Genomic DNA, 19090 nt, shown 5'->3' on the forward strand with positions numbered 1-19090 from the left:
GAGCCCAGCGATAGGAGAGGAAATCTGGGACATTTGAAAAAGGTGTTACATCTAATCCACTGGAAGGGAGGTAAAAGAATTTCCCCAGTTCTTCACACTGTCTGAACATAGAAATCACATTTTCAGTGAATCCCCTCAAGCGTGACCCCGTTTTTCTAAATATACCTTTTGCTCGGTGTGGTTTGACTTTTTGCTCGTTAACCTGGGATCCTGTGAGTTAGGAGCTGCTCGTGATCAGGGGAATTGTGAAATACCCTTCAGGAATCAGGAGCTGCTGCTAGGAGCCAAGAGTTTCCCCCTGGTCACTCCTTCTCTGCATGGGGCAGTCTGAGGAAGGTTTAAAAGCAGGTTCAAGCCCCAATGCTCCTCCCTTAACAACACTCCTACGATCTCCCCCGTCTTTCTTATTCACAAATCAGACACATACACTAAGTAGTCAACAGTTTAAGAAAGACTGGACATGTAAAGCTTGGCTTATTTCTAATCTAAAAAAAAATAAATAAAAAAGGAAACCAGTGCAAGATAAGCTTCTGCAGGAAACCTCCAGGTCTGACTCTGAAATGATTTTGTGGACATTCGTCATCCTGCTCCCACCGCTGTTATTGAACCTGTGCTTACATGCAGAGGCCCAGGCTTTGGGTGAGTGTTACTATTTCATTTTGTATTTCATTGGCATTGCCAATAACAACTTAAATGGTGTAAATGCTTCCTTTGTAAAGCTTGTTTTTAAACGTGCTTATTTCAACTCCCAGAAACAAATAAAATACAGGCATCCTTTTTATTTGGAAGTTTCTAAATTCACTGTCATCATGCAATTTTCCCTAATATGTCAGAGAAGATTTAATGGCTCCACCACTCACTGTCTCACCACACATTTGTTAGATTTAATGGGATAATGGCGAAGCAGACACTGTGAAAGCGAATATCATTTGCAGACCCGGAGAACATAAAGGCTCAGACGTTCTGAGTGACACTCACAGAGGTGTGAGAAAAATGCTAAATGTTCCTGTCAACTGTTGAGAAGATGAGGTAGTCAAAAAATTCTTTGTGTTTCTGACAGGAAGGGGAAAATGAATGAAGGCAGATGAAAGTTTTAAGACCCTTCTTTTGAAATCCTGCGAGCCAGAACTGTTTGATTAGTTCAACTTTGAGTAGTCTCAGCTGTCTGGCTTGCGCTTATTTAAATGAATTCCTAGCTTGGTCAAACATAATAATCAGGGATGATCATTTTCTGGACTCCACACTCTCCACTCTCTCTTTGTCTGACACGCACTCAAAAGCCAACATGCATACATCACCAAAGTCCCACACAAAAACAGACCTGCTGACCGTGAAATGTTTGCATTCCTTAGCTTTGTACTGATCAAACCAGGTGATTGATGGCTCGCCTTTCAAGCACTCATTAATCCCCACAATCCCATGGTGCCTAGCGTTATGTATACAACCGGTCCAAATTAATCAGCTGTCATTTCCCTTGCAAATTGCAGCTTGCTTGACTGGAGTTCACTGAGTGGTACCAATTTGAAACGATTACTCCAGTTTGACTTTAATAGGAATGATCGGTGCAATGGCTTTGCTGATTGCTGAAGTTGGTGAGTTTTGAAATTCCTCGGGAGGTACAAAGAATATCTGACGAAAAATAAATAAATAAACAATGTGATGAGAAGGGAGAAGGAGGCCTTCATGCGGGGAAAGTATTTCTTTAGTTTCGTTAGGTAGCATGATTAAAAGATGTGGTTTTAGGATTGTAGAGTAATCTGGACCTAAGCTGTTGCTTGTGAAGCAGTTTGACTGAGAAGAAGGGATTTGAAGCTCGCCAGACACAGCAACTGACCCGTAACGTTAGCTAACCAGCGGCAAAAACCGCTGTTTTCAAAATACGACGAGCAAATGAACAAAAATATCCTAAATGTTGTTGACGTACAACCATTGCAGACAAGAAAAAAAAAAATCTGTGACTAACTCACTACTTGTTGTTCCTGCTGACTTACAAGCTAACATTGTCACTTTAACACTGCAGCACAGCTAGATGCTACAGGAAGTGAGCTTTAGTCCTGGTCCTGTCAACTGGTACAGATATTTAAAGAAACTTTGAAATAAGATTTTCTTTCCATTTGTACCACATGAAAACTGAATGCCAATATTGTTTTTTTATTAGCTGCTTAGATTGTTCTTAGGACTTAATAGTCCTAAGAAATCGCTAAGAAATGTCAGTGAGTTCTTGCTAACATAATAAAAGCTCCTTCTACAATAAGATTTTGCTGCCAGTTTTATTGTGAAAAAGGAACACCAAAGATTTTATAGGAAAATGCCTAATTATCAACATATTCACCCATTAGAACATTTTTGCTGAGCTCAATAATTTAACCATCAAAAAAAAAAAAAAAATTAAGACTAAAACCGCTTTTCCAAAAGTGACATTGCTTTTTCAATGTTTGTTTTTAATTTTGCAGGAGTGGAAACATGAAAAGCATAACATGAAAAGCACACATCAAAAATATATTAAAAAATAATGATAAGTGGTAATTTGCCTCTACTTGTGTAGCATTTTTGTCTGCTTTGACGATTTCAAACGCTTTATACTTTAATCAGTCATACACCCAGTCACACAGTGATTGTGGCAAATATAGTAGATAAGTGATGCTCATAAATTAAAATCATTTAAAAAAAATATGCTGCAAAATGTGAAAGCATTACCCACTAATATCCATTAAAGTACTTTCACCCTGACTTCACATTTTTGCTTTCAAGCAAAAAGCATAAATGAGGGGCTTGAGTTTTCTATCAGTCCATTTTCATTAGCCGGCATAGTAGTTGCCTAATGAGATGTTAGACAGTTTATGTAAAGTGTATTCCAATGCTGATGATTTATTTCTGCCATTACACAAACACTTTGACATTATTTAAAAAAAAAAAAAAAACGTGAAAACAATCAGGGTTTTTTTTGTTTTGTTTTGTTTTTACACAAAAACTCAAATGCAAAGAATTAGGTAAGCAGCAAACCAAAGAGTGTTTCTACCATTTGCTTTCTTAATAGTAAACTAACTGTATCTGATTCATGTGCTGCCACTAAGTGTAGGACATGACTCTGGATTGCTTTGTAGCTTTATACTGATCTTGTTTTATGGAGCTTGAAATTTGAGGTTAATCAGGAGGGTGAAATGAGATACTTTCTCTGGGTGTCTTGTGAACGATACCATTGACCCTTAAACGCCAAAGACAAAAAAAAAAATACACACAAAAATAAAAAACATTTCCATAGCACAGATACTTTGGGTAGCAGCCCAAAGTATCTGTGCATGAATAGCATCTCTTTGCATGAGGTTTATATGTGTAGAGATACTCTAAGGTCCTAGATGTTTCTTTGTTATTTTGTTTTGTGACCTTTATCTGGTTTGACCATAAACACAGCTGCTGCACTTGGTTTTCATACAAAAAGAAGCATATTTTTTTCCTAAAACATTATCAAAAAAAATATACATTTAGTGAGTCAGTCCCATTTGATGGCTTACATGTCTGTCCCATGAATTAGAAATATATGTTTCAAAGTAAAATAAAGGAGAATTTTCATCTGAGGGAGTCTTGCAAAAATAAATAAATAAATACTCCCTCAAAAAAAAAAAAAAAAAATTGGCCAGACTTTGAAACCATTTGGGAGTAATTTTGCCCCGTCTCAACAGATGCCCTTGCTGACTGCTTTATGGTACTTGTGTATTCACAGTGTTTGCAGATGGTGGACTAGAGGATCAATGCCAATCTTTCTGTGGTCGTAACAACTCCCAAGTTACTTCATTAAAGGGAAATTCTAACCATGAAAATTAGTGGGGGCGTTGGTTTATAATATTTTGTTCCTCTTCTGCATTTGCCTTCCAAATTCTGCCATGCTTCTGACCATACATTTACTCAAAGGAATATTCCAGATCTCAATCACCTTTATTAAAGACCGCAGATGAAACTAAGGTTTGAGTCCACAGCTTTGATTTACCTCAAGTCCTATTTTTATGTGGTTCCTCTGATCCTGCCAAGTTTGCACAGAAATCTCCAAGAACAACAAACACTCGGACATCATCATCAAATTCTTGTCGACTGGAAGCCTGTTTACACCCGAGTGTGGCTGCAGGTAGCAAAATATTCATACCTCATTATTCACTGCTTGTGTGCTTCATTTCTTTTTCCCTGTCAGCAGTCTACGATCTGCTCACCTCACCTGACTGCTTGCCAGACCTGCTGCAGGGAGGTTTGGCTGAACAAGGGGTGAATGAGGCTTTCATCTTAACCACCTTCAAGCTGCAGCCCAAGACTGGAACCACGCTGTTTGGCCTGTTCAACCCAAGGGACAACAGCAAGTATTTTGAGTTCACCGTAATGGGGAAGCTCAACCGGGGTAAGTAGACAAGAAACAGGAGCTGGAACTGAGAAGCTGCGCCGATCAATATTTTTGTATAAATATTTAACATTTTTAGGAATTCGTCAGCATCAGTTCAAAATTTGTATCTTTTGACCCCCATTTTTAAACAGCGCAACTCTCAGTTGAATGCTATTTGACAACTGTTCAAATACAACGGGGCGTAAATGCAAGACAAAAACAATCAACAGCCAGTATTGTGTTTACAGAAAAAAAATTGTGTTACTTTGTTTGGTATGTGAAGAGATTCTCAAAACGCTACACTTTTTATATTTACATCTAAAAGACATTAACCTTCTGTCAAAATAACTTAAATTTTAACCTGCATTTGGCATCCATCCATCCATTTTCTAACACACTTGTCTCGAGTGGGGTGAAGAGGGATGCTGGTGCCGATCTCATGACCCGGGTATTCCCTGGACAGGTCGCCAGTCTGTCGCAGGGCAACACAGAGATAGACATGATAAACAAACACACACACAGGGAGAATTTAGAAAGATGACAATCATGTTTTTGGGCTGAGTGAGGAAGCCGGAGTACCTGGAGAGAACCCACACATGCATAGGGAGAACATGCAAACTCTAGGCAGAAAGACCCCGGGCTGGGAATTAAACCAACGACCTTCTTGCTGCAAGGCAGCTGTGCTACCAACTGTGCTACTGTGCAGCCCTGCATTTGGCAAAAGGAGCATAATTTAATTATTTTAAGCATAAATAAAGAGGAAGAAAATAGTAAACATTAAGGCAGGATAGCATAATTTACATGTTGGCATGTTACTGTGGTATTGTGGAAATAAATGCTCTTATATTTTACCTGTTTTTTTTTCTGTCTCCTACATGGTTGTAACGTCTCAAAGCTGTGTTGCGTTACTTGCGGACTGACAAGAGAATGAGCTCTGTTAGCTTCAACAACCTTGTGCTGGCGGACGGCCAGCAGCACCGGCTGTTGTTCCACCTGAAGGGTCTGCAGCAGCAGGGGCCAGGCGGGGTGGAGCTACATCTGGACTGCAGGATGGTTGAGACGGTCCGGGATCTTCCTGCCGCCTTCCAGGGTTTGCCAGCGGGGTATGGCTTGGTAGAGCTAAAGACGATGCAAGCCAGGGATCAGGTAAACATGTTCCTTACAATAACTCCACACTAAAGGCCCAACTTTCTGTCTCTGACATGTTCAAAGACAGACACACAAAGCATTACCTTTTGTGTTGCTCTAACAGGAGAGCTTAGACGAGCTGAAACTAGTGGTTGGGGACTCATTTGAGAATGTTGCATCATTGCAAGACTGCCATTTCCAGCAAAGAGATTCGGTTCAAACTTTAGGTAAGAATCTATTTAGTGAGTAATTGCTCATTGAGAAGGCTAAATACTTCCCCTGACAACATCCCAAGTCATAAAAACAACATCCAGAATCCAGTTAATGAGGAAATCCCCCACTGTTGTTCCAGCTAAGCAACATAACATTCACTTTCTTGTAGGGGTCAACACAAAGCAGCTGTCAAATCAAATGCTGGAGTTAACAAAGGTGATAAACGAGCTCAAAGACGTCCTCATCCAGCAGGTAACTTACTTTCAAACAGTTTCTCTGAGTCTTCTCAATCCCTTCCTCTTCAGCACTGACCTTCCAACCGGACAATCTCTTTCAGGTTAAGGAAACATCTTTTCTCCGAAACACTATTTCAGAGTGTCAGGCTTGTGGTAAGAACATTTTCCTGTTTCAGTTTCATTCACCAACAACAAGAATGATGTGAAACAACTGTGCTTTGATTGCAATTTCAAGGTCTGGGTGGAACAGAGGTGGAGAAACCGAGATGTGCTCCTGGTGTCTGTTTCCGCGATGATATGTGTATTGAGACAGCAAATGGTGTGGAGTGTGCACCCTGTCCTGATGGCTACACTGGAGATGGCTTCAACTGTGATGATGTTGATGAGGTAAAGTGTAACTCAATGGTTTGTTTGTCCTTCTTCCTATATATAGATCAGTTAAGTGACAATAAATGTTGGCCATATTTATCCGGAGGGAGATATCACTGTAGCAGCAATAGGCATATCTGTTTTTTTGGATCTGATCTGTTACACACAGTAGCTTTAGATTTCTGTCTAAATACCTTAATTCCAGTGACATGCGTAAATAATACAAGATGATAAAATCATTAATATTTCTATTTGCTTAATGTATGAACTAACTGAATGTTCTGCTCTTTGTGTGGGAAATATTTGAGTGTTTTTTGTTGTTGTTGTTGTTAGTTGCCATTGCAACGAGTCTTCGCGTAGCTGAGCTGATGCAGAGAGAAATAAGTGGTTCCGAGTTGTACTTTGCTGTGGAGCAATAATATTTGTCCACACTGCATGTGGATGGCTTGTAAAAGAATTGTCCTTTCGCCCTCCATCTTTGTCCGCATGCGCGAAACGTCCTCATGTAAACAGTAACATGCAGGGGGTCTATATTTGTAGACCTGATTGTGATTAAGTCAGTGTCTGACCAGCTATGAACCTCACTCATAAAGTCCCGAAAACCCATTCCCTCGCAGTCACAAGATCCTGTAGTACGAAAAAGAAATGAATAAAAACCAGATGGTGTCGTCACTACTTGTGTGACAAGGCGGTGAATTCCTCGCCACTGAATTCTATTAAGAAATGAAAACCAGGGATGACCAATAAATCAAAGCAAACCATTGGTCTCGCAGAATATAGTTTTAGAAATATTTTTATTGCAGTTTTCTTGCATCATGAGTGATTCCCCATACCTCTTAGGATTCATTATGACTTTTTTGGCCATATTGGGGAACTTTTAGAAGCAGGTGCAAACAGAAACTCAATCAATAAGAGGCATAGGGTCTGATGACACTTCAAGGGCCCGAACATGGCATAGAGGTAAAAGTGCTGGAAAGAGATAGCAGTCCATAAATCCTCTGAACATAAGTGCAAGAAGGTGTGTGTGTTTCTCTGTTTGTACTGGCCCATTTCAGAAGGCCGGCCCCTTCAGCCTCTTCCCCCCACCCCATCTCATTAGCAAAAAGGTTACCGGGTCCAGAAACTTTTAGAGAGAAGCCCTGCGAGGAACATGTACATTTCTGCTGCTTCAGCAGAGCTTATGTCCTCCTTTTCTGCAGTGCCAGTTTAACCCCTGCTTCCCTGGAGTGAAGTGCGTTAACACCGCCCCCGGCTTCCGCTGCGACGCCTGCCCACTGGGTTACGTCGGCCTGCCGGTGGAGGGCGTGGGCATTTTGTTCGCTCAAACCAACAAACAGGTATGAGTTAAACATGAAGGAAACAGCACAATTTAACAATCACTTTGTTTTGAGTGATTTCTTTTTTTTTTTTTTAGCTAATCAAAGTTAAAACCTAAAATCAATCTACTGCTTGGTGTGATATTTTTTATTTATTTATTAAGCTTTCAACATTTTATTTACTTTCTGTTTTCACAAGACTGAAAGTTTCACTCTAAGCTGAAATCACTAAACACGAATTTTCAAATCTTCACTTTGTCTGAACAAACCTGAAGTACATTCAAAGTTAAAACGCATCGTCACAATAAATGAATCTTGTGACTTCCCAAGAGAAACAGCTGACTAAAAGCCAGTTCTCCTAAAAGCAGGTACAAATTAAAAATTAGAAAATGTCTCAAAACGTGGAAAAAAAACTAAGCTGATTTAAGAGGACTTTTCAGTAGAATTAAAAAAAAAAGAAAACAGCATATTGTATTCACGAGAACAAGATGAGACTAGATTTTAGCAGTGAAAAACAAAATATCCTTTTTCTCTGTTATTCATTTTATAAGCAAGTATACAATCTGTAATCAGGGTAGAATATTATAATATGCAATGCATTTGTATATCCTCGCTGACAGTATAATAGTGACGTGAAATTCTAAAACAATTTTCAGCTTTAGTGTTTGCTGTCGTCACTTACCCAGTGACAGCATGGGCACAGAGTTTGCAATTCTTCCTTTGTATTTTCTGTCCTTGTTTCTTCATGTGCTCTTGAAATGCTGCCAGATAAACATTGTGAAAGTAGTAAAGCTTTTAAAACTGAATGCTGGGAGTCGATCCAAAAAGAAGTCTTTGCTCTATCAAAACAACATAATAACTATTTCTTTGTTAGTTTGAAATATGAGTCTTAGAGATTATGTTCTGCACACAGTTAAAGCCCTATTGCTAGTACTCAGATTCACATATGGGACAGTTATTCAACAGACAATGTCATGCTGTCAATAACTAGGTAGCACATGCAGGGTGGATTTCTCTTAGATGAGAAACAATGTAACATTTTAATATCTCAAGGTCTCATGCCATAAGAACCCATTACATATCTGTTTCTCAATTTGGAAACTTTCAGAAAGGTTTTGAAGTCAAACATTTGATGAGTTCTTTCAATTTTAAAGTGACTAAAACTGAACCCAAATGATAACCTCATAATAAAACTTGAAGTTTTATGAATGACATTATGAACAATATTTTCTAGTTGCCAATCTAGAACCTAAAGTAATGTCTGCTGCATATGCATAGATGGAGAACAGGTGATGACACCAAAATATAAATGTTATCAGTATAGATCCAGGCAATCTTGTAGTAGTCCATAAAGCCACTGAAGATGGCTGAGAAAAAGTGAGCTGAGAGAAGTGCTCTGAGGAACCCCTTATGCAATCTTTGTTTGGTCAGATTATAAGTTAAAAACCAACATAATATGAAATCTGTTTATAAAAAACGTATGATCAATTGAGTCAAAACAGTGTTAAGTCATGAGTCATTTAAAACTTATTCCACAGGCCTGTAATTTATTTGATTTTTGAGGCATTCAGGTTAAAAGATGTTTAAAAGATGTTCAATCGTTTAAACATTGAACAAAAGTTTGTAGAAAGTTGTGCACACAACAACAAGCAAACTTCTTGTAATTTCATGTGATATCAGTTTATAACATGTCTTTATAACAAAAAAAATTATAATTTTTGGTTTAGCCATGTGTCAGTTTAAGACTGAACCTCTGCCTGATTAGTTTATATTATTTGCAGCTAATGTGACGGTTTCCAGCGTAAGGTCAGACTATAAATCAAGTCTTGAAGGACTACCAAGTGGTGTTGTTTTTAATTGAATTTTAAATGCAGCCACAATGTAATATACATGTGGAGTTCAAATATTTACAATATTCTACGTTTTAATTATTAACTCTGTAATTTGTTATTCACAGACTCCACATCGGGGAATGCTTTTTGCTGTGGGGGGCATTTTGAAACAGATTCATTACTGAAACAATGCGCTTTGTAGAATTTGTCACAATGCCAAACACTGTAATTCATTTTGGACTCGTTTGCTCCTTTCTACCCATTTCAGGTCTGCGATGACATTGATGAATGCAAAGGACCCGACAATGGTGGCTGTACTGCAAACTCCATCTGTCACAACTCTGTGGTAAGAATACACTCCAACCAACACATGCGGATCATGCTGGGTATATTCTTCTCCTTTTTATTAACATTGCTTTTACAAGTCATTCACAGTTGCTCTCATTTCTCCCACAGGGCTCCTTTTACTGTGGCAGCTGTAAGACTGGGTTCACAGGAGATCAGGTGAGAGGCTGTGAGCCAGAGCTCAGCTGTGGAAACAGCCTGACCAACCCCTGCGACGTCAACGCCGAGTGCATTCGAGAAAGAGATGGCAGCATTTCTTGTCAGGTAGGACTTGAGCCCACATTTCTGCACTCGAATGTCTGACTTGGTGGCATATTTGGTGCTCTTTCTGGAAGGTGTTTCATTTGCTTTCTCAGTGTGGAATTGGCTGGGCGGGTAACGGATACCTGTGTGGGAAAGACACGGACATTGATGGATACCCGGATGAAAAACTCAAGTGCAAGGATGCAAACTGTAGAAAGGTACAAAAAGTGGTTGTCTGTCGAAGGTGACATGATGGAACTCTATCTAACCTTCTTGTCTCTGCAGGATAATTGCATATTTGTTCCTAACTCTGGTCAAGAGGACGCTGACAGAGATGGCCAAGGAGACGCATGTGATGACGATGCAGATGGTGACGGTATTCCCAATGAGCAGGTGAGTCAAAATCTGACTGGAAATTCATCGGCTTTTTTTTTTAAATTTATTAATAAAGTGCCTTGCAAAAGTGTTTTCTTAAACTAAAGTCATGTACTAATCTGAAGTAGCTCTTAAGTCAAATAAAACAGGAGCAGTAACAGGATTTATTCTGATGTGCTAGAACCTGGCTCACAATGGCCAAGTCAAAGTAAAGTTCCAAATCTTTCAAGTGTGTGTTCACAGAAGTCGTTTTGCAAAGACTTAAATGTAAAGAAGATCGAATTTGATAAAGACATCCATTTACAACACACACCACAACTTTAAAGTTGTATTGTTTTTATAATCCAACAGAAATTTCATATTGTTAAATTTCATAAAATCCCAACACAATAAAATCCTCATGGCTATAACCTGAAAAATGTGAAAATTTCCAATTCTTTGGAAATTCTTTGGTGAGGCACTTTGGATCAGACGTCCATGTCTCCTGCATGTCTTAGGACAACTGCCGGTTGAAGCCCAACGTGGATCAGAGGAACAGTGATGCAGACAGCCACGGCGATGCCTGTGACAACTGCCGCTCGGTGAACAACCCCGACCAGCGGGACACTGACGGAGATGGCAAAGGAGATGCCTGCGACGATGATATGGACGGAGACGGTATGAAGAGAAATTACATCACCAACACTGACGTTTGTGTTATGTAACCAACATCACTGAAGGCTCTTAAAGTTGTCTGCGCTGTCTTCCATGTTTCCACGTAAATGTCCTCACGTTAATTTATGAAGAAGAACAAAAGAAGACAAGCAGGTGAGGTTGTCCCAGATCCCTCTAAATCACGTTGTCTCAGTGCATCAACGGAGTCTACTGTGATGGGATTCATAAGCAAGCAGAGACGAAAGAAGACTGAAAATGGGGGGAGAGAAAAATAAGTCATATCCAATCTCAGGTTAACCCAAGAGCTTTGATCATTCACTGGTATGATTACACCTAAAAAAAAAAAAAACCTGCAGGACAGAGGATAGCTTGTCTTCCTCCACTGCTGTTTGAGCTGCTTGACCTTTCTAGGTTTGTGGTGCAGCTACTGCCTCCATGCGATGAATAAAAATACAATCAGGGTGCAAACTGAATGAACGAATACAGCAAGTACAACAGTGCCCCCAAGTGGTCGACGTACAAAGAACAGAACATGAATTAATTTTAGTCTGTCCATTTTTCTCTTTGACTCATCAATATGTCTTTCCTCCTTGGTAACTGCATAAGTGAAATCCCTTCAATCCATAAATTATTGCATTTTTGTACTAAAGCCGATTTCTTCTTTTTTGTTTTCTTTTAACATATTTATGACAAGAATTCAGCTTTCCACTGTGTGTGTTGTGTGAATAGGTGTGAGAAATTTCCTGGACAACTGCCAGCGTGTCCAGAACAGAGACCAGCTGGACCGGGATGGAGACGGCGTGGGGGACGCCTGCGACAGCTGCCCTGACATCCCCAACCCAAACCAGGTTGAGCAAAGTCAGATAGATAAAACCCATAGAGCAACAAATTCTTCACACACACACACACACACACACACACACACACAGAGACGCCTGTAATGTCAAGGTCATCTCATAAAAGCAAAGCATATGTTGTTATATTACAACCTTGCACTTTAATGTATTTTATAAGTATTTTATGTGACAAACCACCAGAAAGTAATAGTGGAATAAAAATGATATGTGATTTACAACATTTTTACGTCAGTGGAGATAAACTGAGCGCCTGTCTCTCCTAAAATCCAGTGCAACCAATTTGTTTCTGATATCACCCAGTTAGTTTTGTATTCCACTAACTGGCTGTGATAATCTCAGTACAAATACAGCTTTTATGTGATGACCTCCACTGTAAATGCACAATACTGATGAAAACACCCCAAAAGATTTGCAACTATCAATGCTGATTCACCAATGATTGGCTTAGAAGAGCTGATACAAATTCATGCCATGATTTGTTCATTAATAATTGCAAAAACATTATCAAACATGTGGAATCACGCATCATTTTCCTGCCACTTCACTGCTGCGCACCACTTCATGTTGGTCCGTCTCATTAAGTTCGAGTGAAATGCATAAAAATGCATTGTGTGACCTGTTGAACTCCTGTTCCCTTTCAGTCTGACATTGATAATGACCTGGTTGGAGACTCGTGCGACACAAACCAAGACAGGTAAAAACCCTGTCACCGTGTGTGCTTCTGTGAGGTTTATTATGGTTAATGCCATGTTTTTGTGTCACTTCCCCTGTAGCGATGGCGATGGTCACCAGGATACCAAGGACAATTGTCCACTAGTGATTAACAGCTCACAGCTGGACACCGACAAAGACGGGCTGGGAGACGAATGTGACGACGATGATGACAATGACGGGATCCCAGATACTCTACCGCCCGGACCAGACAACTGCAGGCTGGTGCCCAACCCCGACCAGATCGATGACAACAGTGAGTTTAAGCAGATGAGAATGATCTGCACCTCGCAGTGAAAGCTGCGCAATCACTAAATTGTTCTGAAGTGCTAAAACCTGCATTTCTGTTCAAGACTGATTTAACTCAGTGCGCATATCCTCCGTGAAATGTAGCTGGCTGCCATTTCTTTTTTTATTTTTTTTGTTCTTTCCTCTGTGCTCCACTTTTACACCCACACAGATCAAGCGCTGGCAGCCTCGAGCAGATTAAGCTGCGATTTAGGGGGGAGTAAAAGCACACTTTTTGCGCTTGAAATATTTGCCAATTTCATAAGTCGCTGTGACATTAGTCTCGTTAAATGGTCTTCGAGAGAGGCTGAGTGTCTGTGAAAATTAAGTGGGTCGACAATGTTTTGATGGGAAAGTTCAGAAGTGCATCGCAGACAGAAACTTTCAAGATGTTTTGCAGGGTCTGATGATGACTTTTATTTGATTCACAGCTGACCCCAGCATTTCAGCTATTACTTTTAGTTCTTTACCATGTTTTTGGGGGTTTTTGGGTTTTTTTTTACCAGCTTTAGTCTCACCGACAAACACTTTGGGAAGTGCTGAACATTTTTAATTGTTTTGGTGTCAGAGCAACTTCACCAGCAATGCTTTTTTAATGCATTAATGCCTCTTGACCTTTTTCATATTTTGTCTCATTAGAGACACAAAATTCAATGTCTATTATTGTGATTTTTAAGCAATGATGAACATGAAATAGAGATTGTAGAGTTGAAGGAAACAAGTGATCAGAAGACACCAAAAGCGAACTTTTTTGTGAAATACTTTTTGCAGGGCTTTGTATCCTTTGCTCAGTTAACACCAGTCAAATATGAACAAATTCTCAGAGCAAAGAAAGTAATGGCCAAGCTCACCCTGAGGATGGTGAGGAAAACGGTTTTAGTCGCTTTAGCTTCATTTCCTTCCCCTCTGATGTTCATCAGATGACGGCGTTGGAGATATCTGTGAGTCCGACTTTGACCAGGACAAAGTGATTGACCGGATTGACAATTGCCCTGAGAACGCTGAGGTCACCCTGACAGACTTCAGGGCCTACCAGACAGTGGTGCTGGACCCAGAGGGAGATGCACAGATCGACCCCAACTGGGTTGTCCTCAACCAGGTTAGATTATTGCCTTCTGAGAGTCTTAATGTGGTCTAAGTTAAAGCATGATTATGGTTAGATATATATTAATATGTGGATATGGAAGGAAGTGCATTGTAGTGAAGGATTTGCAAAATGTTGACAGCTCTATTTTTTATGTTCTTTCTTTTACACTTCTGACTTCTTTATTTGAAATTTCATAATCTTTTCTGTCTACAAAATGGCCCCAAAACCGCTCTATCAATCAGTTCAGTTACTGAAATATAAACCAAGGGTTCAGGAGTTTTGTTACGATCTGGTGATGCCAAACCTAAATTCCAAAAGGAAAGACAAACAAGTGTTCACTGAAAATCAGATTTGTTTTGTTTTACTTCTTTTTATCATCAATAAGAATTAAAATCAATATCTTAATATCAACAAAAAATGACAATCAAAAGAGTATTTAAGTTTTGGTTAAATCCAGAGTTAAATCTGACACCAAACATGGTTGTGGAGCAGAGACGTTCTCGTAGTCTGACAGATTTGGGGAGGTTTTGCTCAATGAAGTGGAAAATTATTGCCAAGTCAATTATGCGGGATGCTGACAGACAGAAAAATTAATGCTCAATCTGAGACCAATGGTCCACTAAGAAAATATTAGTAAAAGGGTTGGTAGACTAATGCGGATGGATTTTTCTGGTGTTATTTTTTTATATTTTTCCCTGTGACAGTTTTGTTTGTTTTTGTCTAATTGCACATGATACATGTCACAAAAGGCTTAAAGAGTTATTGGGTGTCTATATGCTTAATATATTTTTTGTATATGGTCTTACAATTCCTTATAAAATTACTATATATTTAAATGAACCTCAACTGACATTCAGTTTCATTGCTGAGTTTTTTTTAATTACATGATTTTAGATTAAAAAGAAAAAAAGCCTTCTTATTAAGACATGTAAAACTCCCAAAGTGTCTAATCATCAAATGTGCCTTGTTTCTCAACAGGGAATGGAAATAGTGCAGACCATGAACAGTGACCCGGGACTCGCTGTTGGTAGGATCCACAGTCCTCAGTCAATGACAAGTCAGCTTTTCTGAACAAAATCCCGCCTGAACATGCATGTTCTTGTGCCAGGATACACTGCTTTCAGTGGAGTCGACTTTGAGGGGACTTTTCACGTGAACACGGTTACCGACGACGACTACGCCGGCTTCATCTTTGGCTACCAGGACTCGTCGTCCTTCTATGTGGTGATGTGGAAGCAGACTGAGCAGACTTACTGGCAGGCAACCCCTTTCAGAGCTGTGGCTGAGCCCGGCATCCAGCTGAAGGTGAAAGCAGGAGGGATTTCCACAGCAGCAGTAGAGCATCGGCACTCTCAGCTTGTCTAAAATGTGTTTCTGATGCTTTTGTCATTTTGGTTTTTCTGTGTTTTAGGCTGTGAAGTCCAGGTCGGGCCCTGGGGAACACTTGAGAAACTCACTGTGGCACACAGGAGACACCAACGACCAGGTGCGTCTGCTGTGGAAGGACCCAAGGAACGTTGGCTGGAAGGATAAAGTTTCCTACCGCTGGTATTTGCAGCACCGTCCACAGGTCGGATACATCAGGTATGATGAGCCCTTTCTGGTTTTGTGAAAGAAGTCTTTCAAATTTTACTTCTTACTAAAAGAAACAAAAGAATATTCTGCGCATGATAAAGCCCTTTTCATATCCAAGCAGGAGAAGTAATATCATGCTGCGCGTTGTCTGAGCAGAAATTTCAGAAAGTTCTCATGTTGCCTTTGAAGTCAACATGAGAGAAATTTCATCAAAGAGAGGAGCAACAACGTTTCCCTTTTTCTCTTGCTCAGAGTGAGGTTTTACGAGGGAACTCAGCTGGTTGCAGATTCTGGTGTGACTATCGACACAACCATGCGAGGAGGGCGACTCGGCGTGTTCTGCTTCTCACAAGAAAACATCATCTGGTCCAACCTGAAATATCGCTGCAACGGTACAAAAATACAAACACACTTCTACATGGTTGCTTTCTGTAAGTTTATGGAATAATACACCCACGGTTACTATGCAATCTGGAAATGTATAAAACTCTTTCTGTAAAAAAATGCATGACTTAATTTTTATGTCCAAATATATTTTTTTAAATATCTAAATGAAAAATATTGAAGATGCTATTTACATTCAATTAATATCTAATTATATGTACACACAACTTAAATTCTTGTCACGTTGATTAGATTTGTGAGTGATTGACTGAGAAGCTCCAGATATTTCGCTTTTCATCCAAAAGTAAAAAGTAATTAGGACACTGCTTTTTTATTTCAATAATATATCACACTTAAATGTCAGATTTTATACAGCACATAATACGAAATAGTCACTGTTAATACAAAATGGCAGCTGTTGTACAAAGCTATCTAAGGAAGTCCTGGAGACTCCAATGAGGCGTTAACTTTCAGTTTTTTAAAATGTTCTACATGGTTTCATAGCGAACGCTAACACTTCACTCATCAGTCTCAGCATACACTTTCCCATGGCCTGTGTTTGAGAAGGTGTTTTGTCTGATCTTGTTTCAAAAAGACTATTTTCAGCCCCCCTCATGCCTTGTGCTCTAACACTTCCCACAGACACCATCCCAGAGGATTTCCAGGAGTTCAGCGCTCAACACACCGTTGACTCAATCTAAAGTCAAGACTTTTAGATGACTCCAGATCCACCAGGAGGGCGTCTCTGTGTGGGTGCATCTGTATGCATGTGAGTGTGGTGGGGTGCGTTCGTGTGTGTGTGTGTGTGTTTGTATGGGGTTTTTTTTACAGTGTTACAGATACAGAAACATATATGACTACAATTTTGTGCTGTAGGATTTATTGCTGTGCCCTTTTATTCAAATGTGGTCTCTCTAATCCTCCTTGTAAAGGCCTCAGTTAAGAAAAGATAAATGTCTGTGTTTTTAAGTATAATAAAGTTTACACTTCATGCAACAAATATCAGAAGATCAGAAACATGTTCCAGATAATACTTAAAGCTGTATTGTTTGGGGGAAAATATAAAATAAGCAGTTTAACCACATGAGCAACCTGCATCATTTGATTACAAAATATGTATCAACCATTTTCAACCACAAACATCCTGTATGTTTTCAAATATATGTTTCAAATATATCTTTGTCTCCAGTGGATGGCAAGTGTAAGTTGTGGTTGTGCAGGAACTTCCCATATAATAGACTATTATTTCTTTGGTCTCTTGTATTAAAATGTCAAAATTTTAACTGACACTCAGTAATTTGCAAGTTCCTCCAGAAAAACAGAGGGAAAAAAGTGTCTTGGGGAAAAAAAATAATAAATTGCTCAATAAAATACCTTGTTTTAAGAAGATGGTGTTCACTTTTCTGCTTCTGTAAAGAAAATAAAAATCTTGTGTGCATTTGTTGTTCCCCTTATTATCCTACGTTGCACTTCGTTCATTCCGAAATGACTGCTGTCTTCTTTGTCCTTTACTCAGACATTCATACATCCAAATCAGCGACGCAGGGGAAAATGTTGCCTGAAATCAGCGGTAACCTGACATGAACAAAGACTCTGTAAAAATACACATAGCATTTTTCTCAATTAATGCCATTAAAACCCCTTAAAGTTTTTGTGACTAGGTTCTTAGGATTAACAAAATAGTTTCTTACCAAGTTAGTTCTATTAATTTGCTGTTTTGCCTTAATGATCAGTTGAACATTTAGAGGAAAAATGCTGAAATTGTACACCTGACACCGCCATCAATCGACAAACCAACACATTCTTTATGGATTATGCACATTCTAACAACTTTTGGTCAGTAGCTTATATATGATAGACTCTAAATATTAACTACATAATGTATGTGTTAACAATTTAAAGCTAGAGATTTTGTAAAACAAACAACTTGTTTGGATCTTTCCTCCTCCAAAGAATAAGTTTACTCAAACCAAAGGGTAATTTTTTTTTCTAATATTTTCACTGTTTTCTAGAATGTTTTATACTTCTTTACCATGAAACTAGGTTACTGACCAGTTCATAAAAAAAACTTTACTTCACAGAGCATCTCTTTATTCCCAGCAGGACTGTGGAAACAATAACCACTGCACTGCTTAGTCAGAAAATCCTTTTTATAGCTGATCATCTGCAGCATGGGCCAGCTTTGTTCTCAGGAATCTCACAGGAAACAAGCAACAACACAGCATCTCAAATTTAGCTGATGGCTGAAAGACCTGCATTTACATCGTTAACACAGAAAAGGTAAGAAAATTGTTTAATCTGGTTTTTGACACAACACTAACAAATCTCAGATGCACGTTCTTTTTCCTGATGTAAAGTTTTAGTTGCAAATAACACAAACTACTTATAGTACTGTGAAAAATATTCCCCCTCCTAAGTAGGAACAAATTAATTTTATTCAGATTATTATAAACATGTTGCTGTGTTTTCATTTCTTGAGAGGAAAAAAGCCTTTAAAAACAGTAAGATTTTTGTGAACAAGCAACTGAACCCTTTGCAATAACACTTTTGAAGAAATGTTTTATTTCTGCCCCATTTTGGAGGCTTTTTCAACACAAACTGCATCTCAGTCAGGCCATCAGTATATACATAAGTATATACAAACACTAATAACTTTGCAGTCTCAATTTAATACTAGAACTATCTGATGCATTGCTTGCTAGACAACAGTCCATCAGAGCGACTTATGATCATAGCAGTTTTATCATCTTTCAGTTTTGTTGTTCAGAGAGTTCTGTTGAAAAGCTGCTATATTTGTTGACTCTGGATGTTTTGTCACAGAACAAAAGAGTTGCACATCAAGAGGTTCACTGCTCCCTGAACAGCAACAATAATAAAAAGAAAAGAAAAGGAAAAAAAAAGTTTTTGTGCAGAGATCCGTGGCTGAGGATGTTGCAGTGGGAAGCTTCCTCACAAAACTGCTTTGATCGTTCCTTCAAAATGAACCAAAAGATAAATTAAAAACCAAAAATAGGACAGAAGGGACTGAAGGAAATCAATGCAGCAGACGGGGGTGGGGGCACAGGTTCAGATGCCAGATCTGTCTTCTCTGCTGGAGTCATTTTTACTTCA

At 39.1% G+C, this 19090-nt stretch overlaps 1 protein-coding gene across 2 annotated transcripts; it reads left to right on the forward strand.

The window, feature by feature from the left end:
* The first annotated feature begins 389 nt into the window (after positions 1 to 389).
* On the forward strand, positions 390 to 17417 carry thbs4b (thrombospondin 4b). Of its 2 annotated transcripts, none has more exons than XM_055052386.1 (22): positions 390 to 639; positions 4184 to 4384; positions 5262 to 5512; positions 5619 to 5721; positions 5877 to 5959; positions 6045 to 6096; positions 6179 to 6330; positions 7512 to 7649; positions 9729 to 9806; positions 9917 to 10069; positions 10162 to 10266; positions 10334 to 10441; positions 10921 to 11080; positions 11807 to 11925; positions 12576 to 12628; positions 12708 to 12901; positions 13854 to 14032; positions 14999 to 15047; positions 15129 to 15325; positions 15432 to 15604; positions 15848 to 15987; positions 16622 to 17417. In XM_055052386.1, the coding sequence occupies exons 1-22, from the start codon at positions 561 to 563 to the stop codon at positions 16678 to 16680; spliced, it is 2826 nt and encodes a 941-aa protein (XP_054908361.1). In that variant the 5' UTR covers positions 390 to 560; the 3' UTR covers positions 16681 to 17417. The 2 variants fall into 2 exon arrangements, with proteins under 2 accessions (XP_054908361.1, XP_054908362.1); XM_055052387.1 differs by having other exon boundaries at positions 4187 to 4384.
* Positions 17418 to 19090: the final 1673 nt, after the last annotated feature.

Source organism: Poeciliopsis prolifica, unplaced genomic scaffold (assembly GCF_027474105.1).
Source record: "Poeciliopsis prolifica strain line A6 unplaced genomic scaffold, Auburn_PproV2 SCAFFOLD035, whole genome shotgun sequence".
In the NCBI taxonomy this organism is placed as follows: domain Eukaryota; kingdom Metazoa; phylum Chordata; class Actinopteri; order Cyprinodontiformes; family Poeciliidae; genus Poeciliopsis; species Poeciliopsis prolifica.

Coding starts and splice junctions, on each gene's coding strand:
- thbs4b (XM_055052386.1), top strand. CDS start 561: ATGATTTTGTGGACATTCGTCATCCTGCTCCCACCGCTGTTATTGAAC. Junction 640..4,183: donor TGCAGAGGCCCAGGCTTTGG/GTGAGTGTTACT, acceptor TTTCCCTGTCAG/CAGTCTACGATCTGCTCACC. Junction 5,513..5,618: donor CGATGCAAGCCAGGGATCAG/GTAAACATGTTC, acceptor TTGCTCTAACAG/GAGAGCTTAGACGAGCTGAA.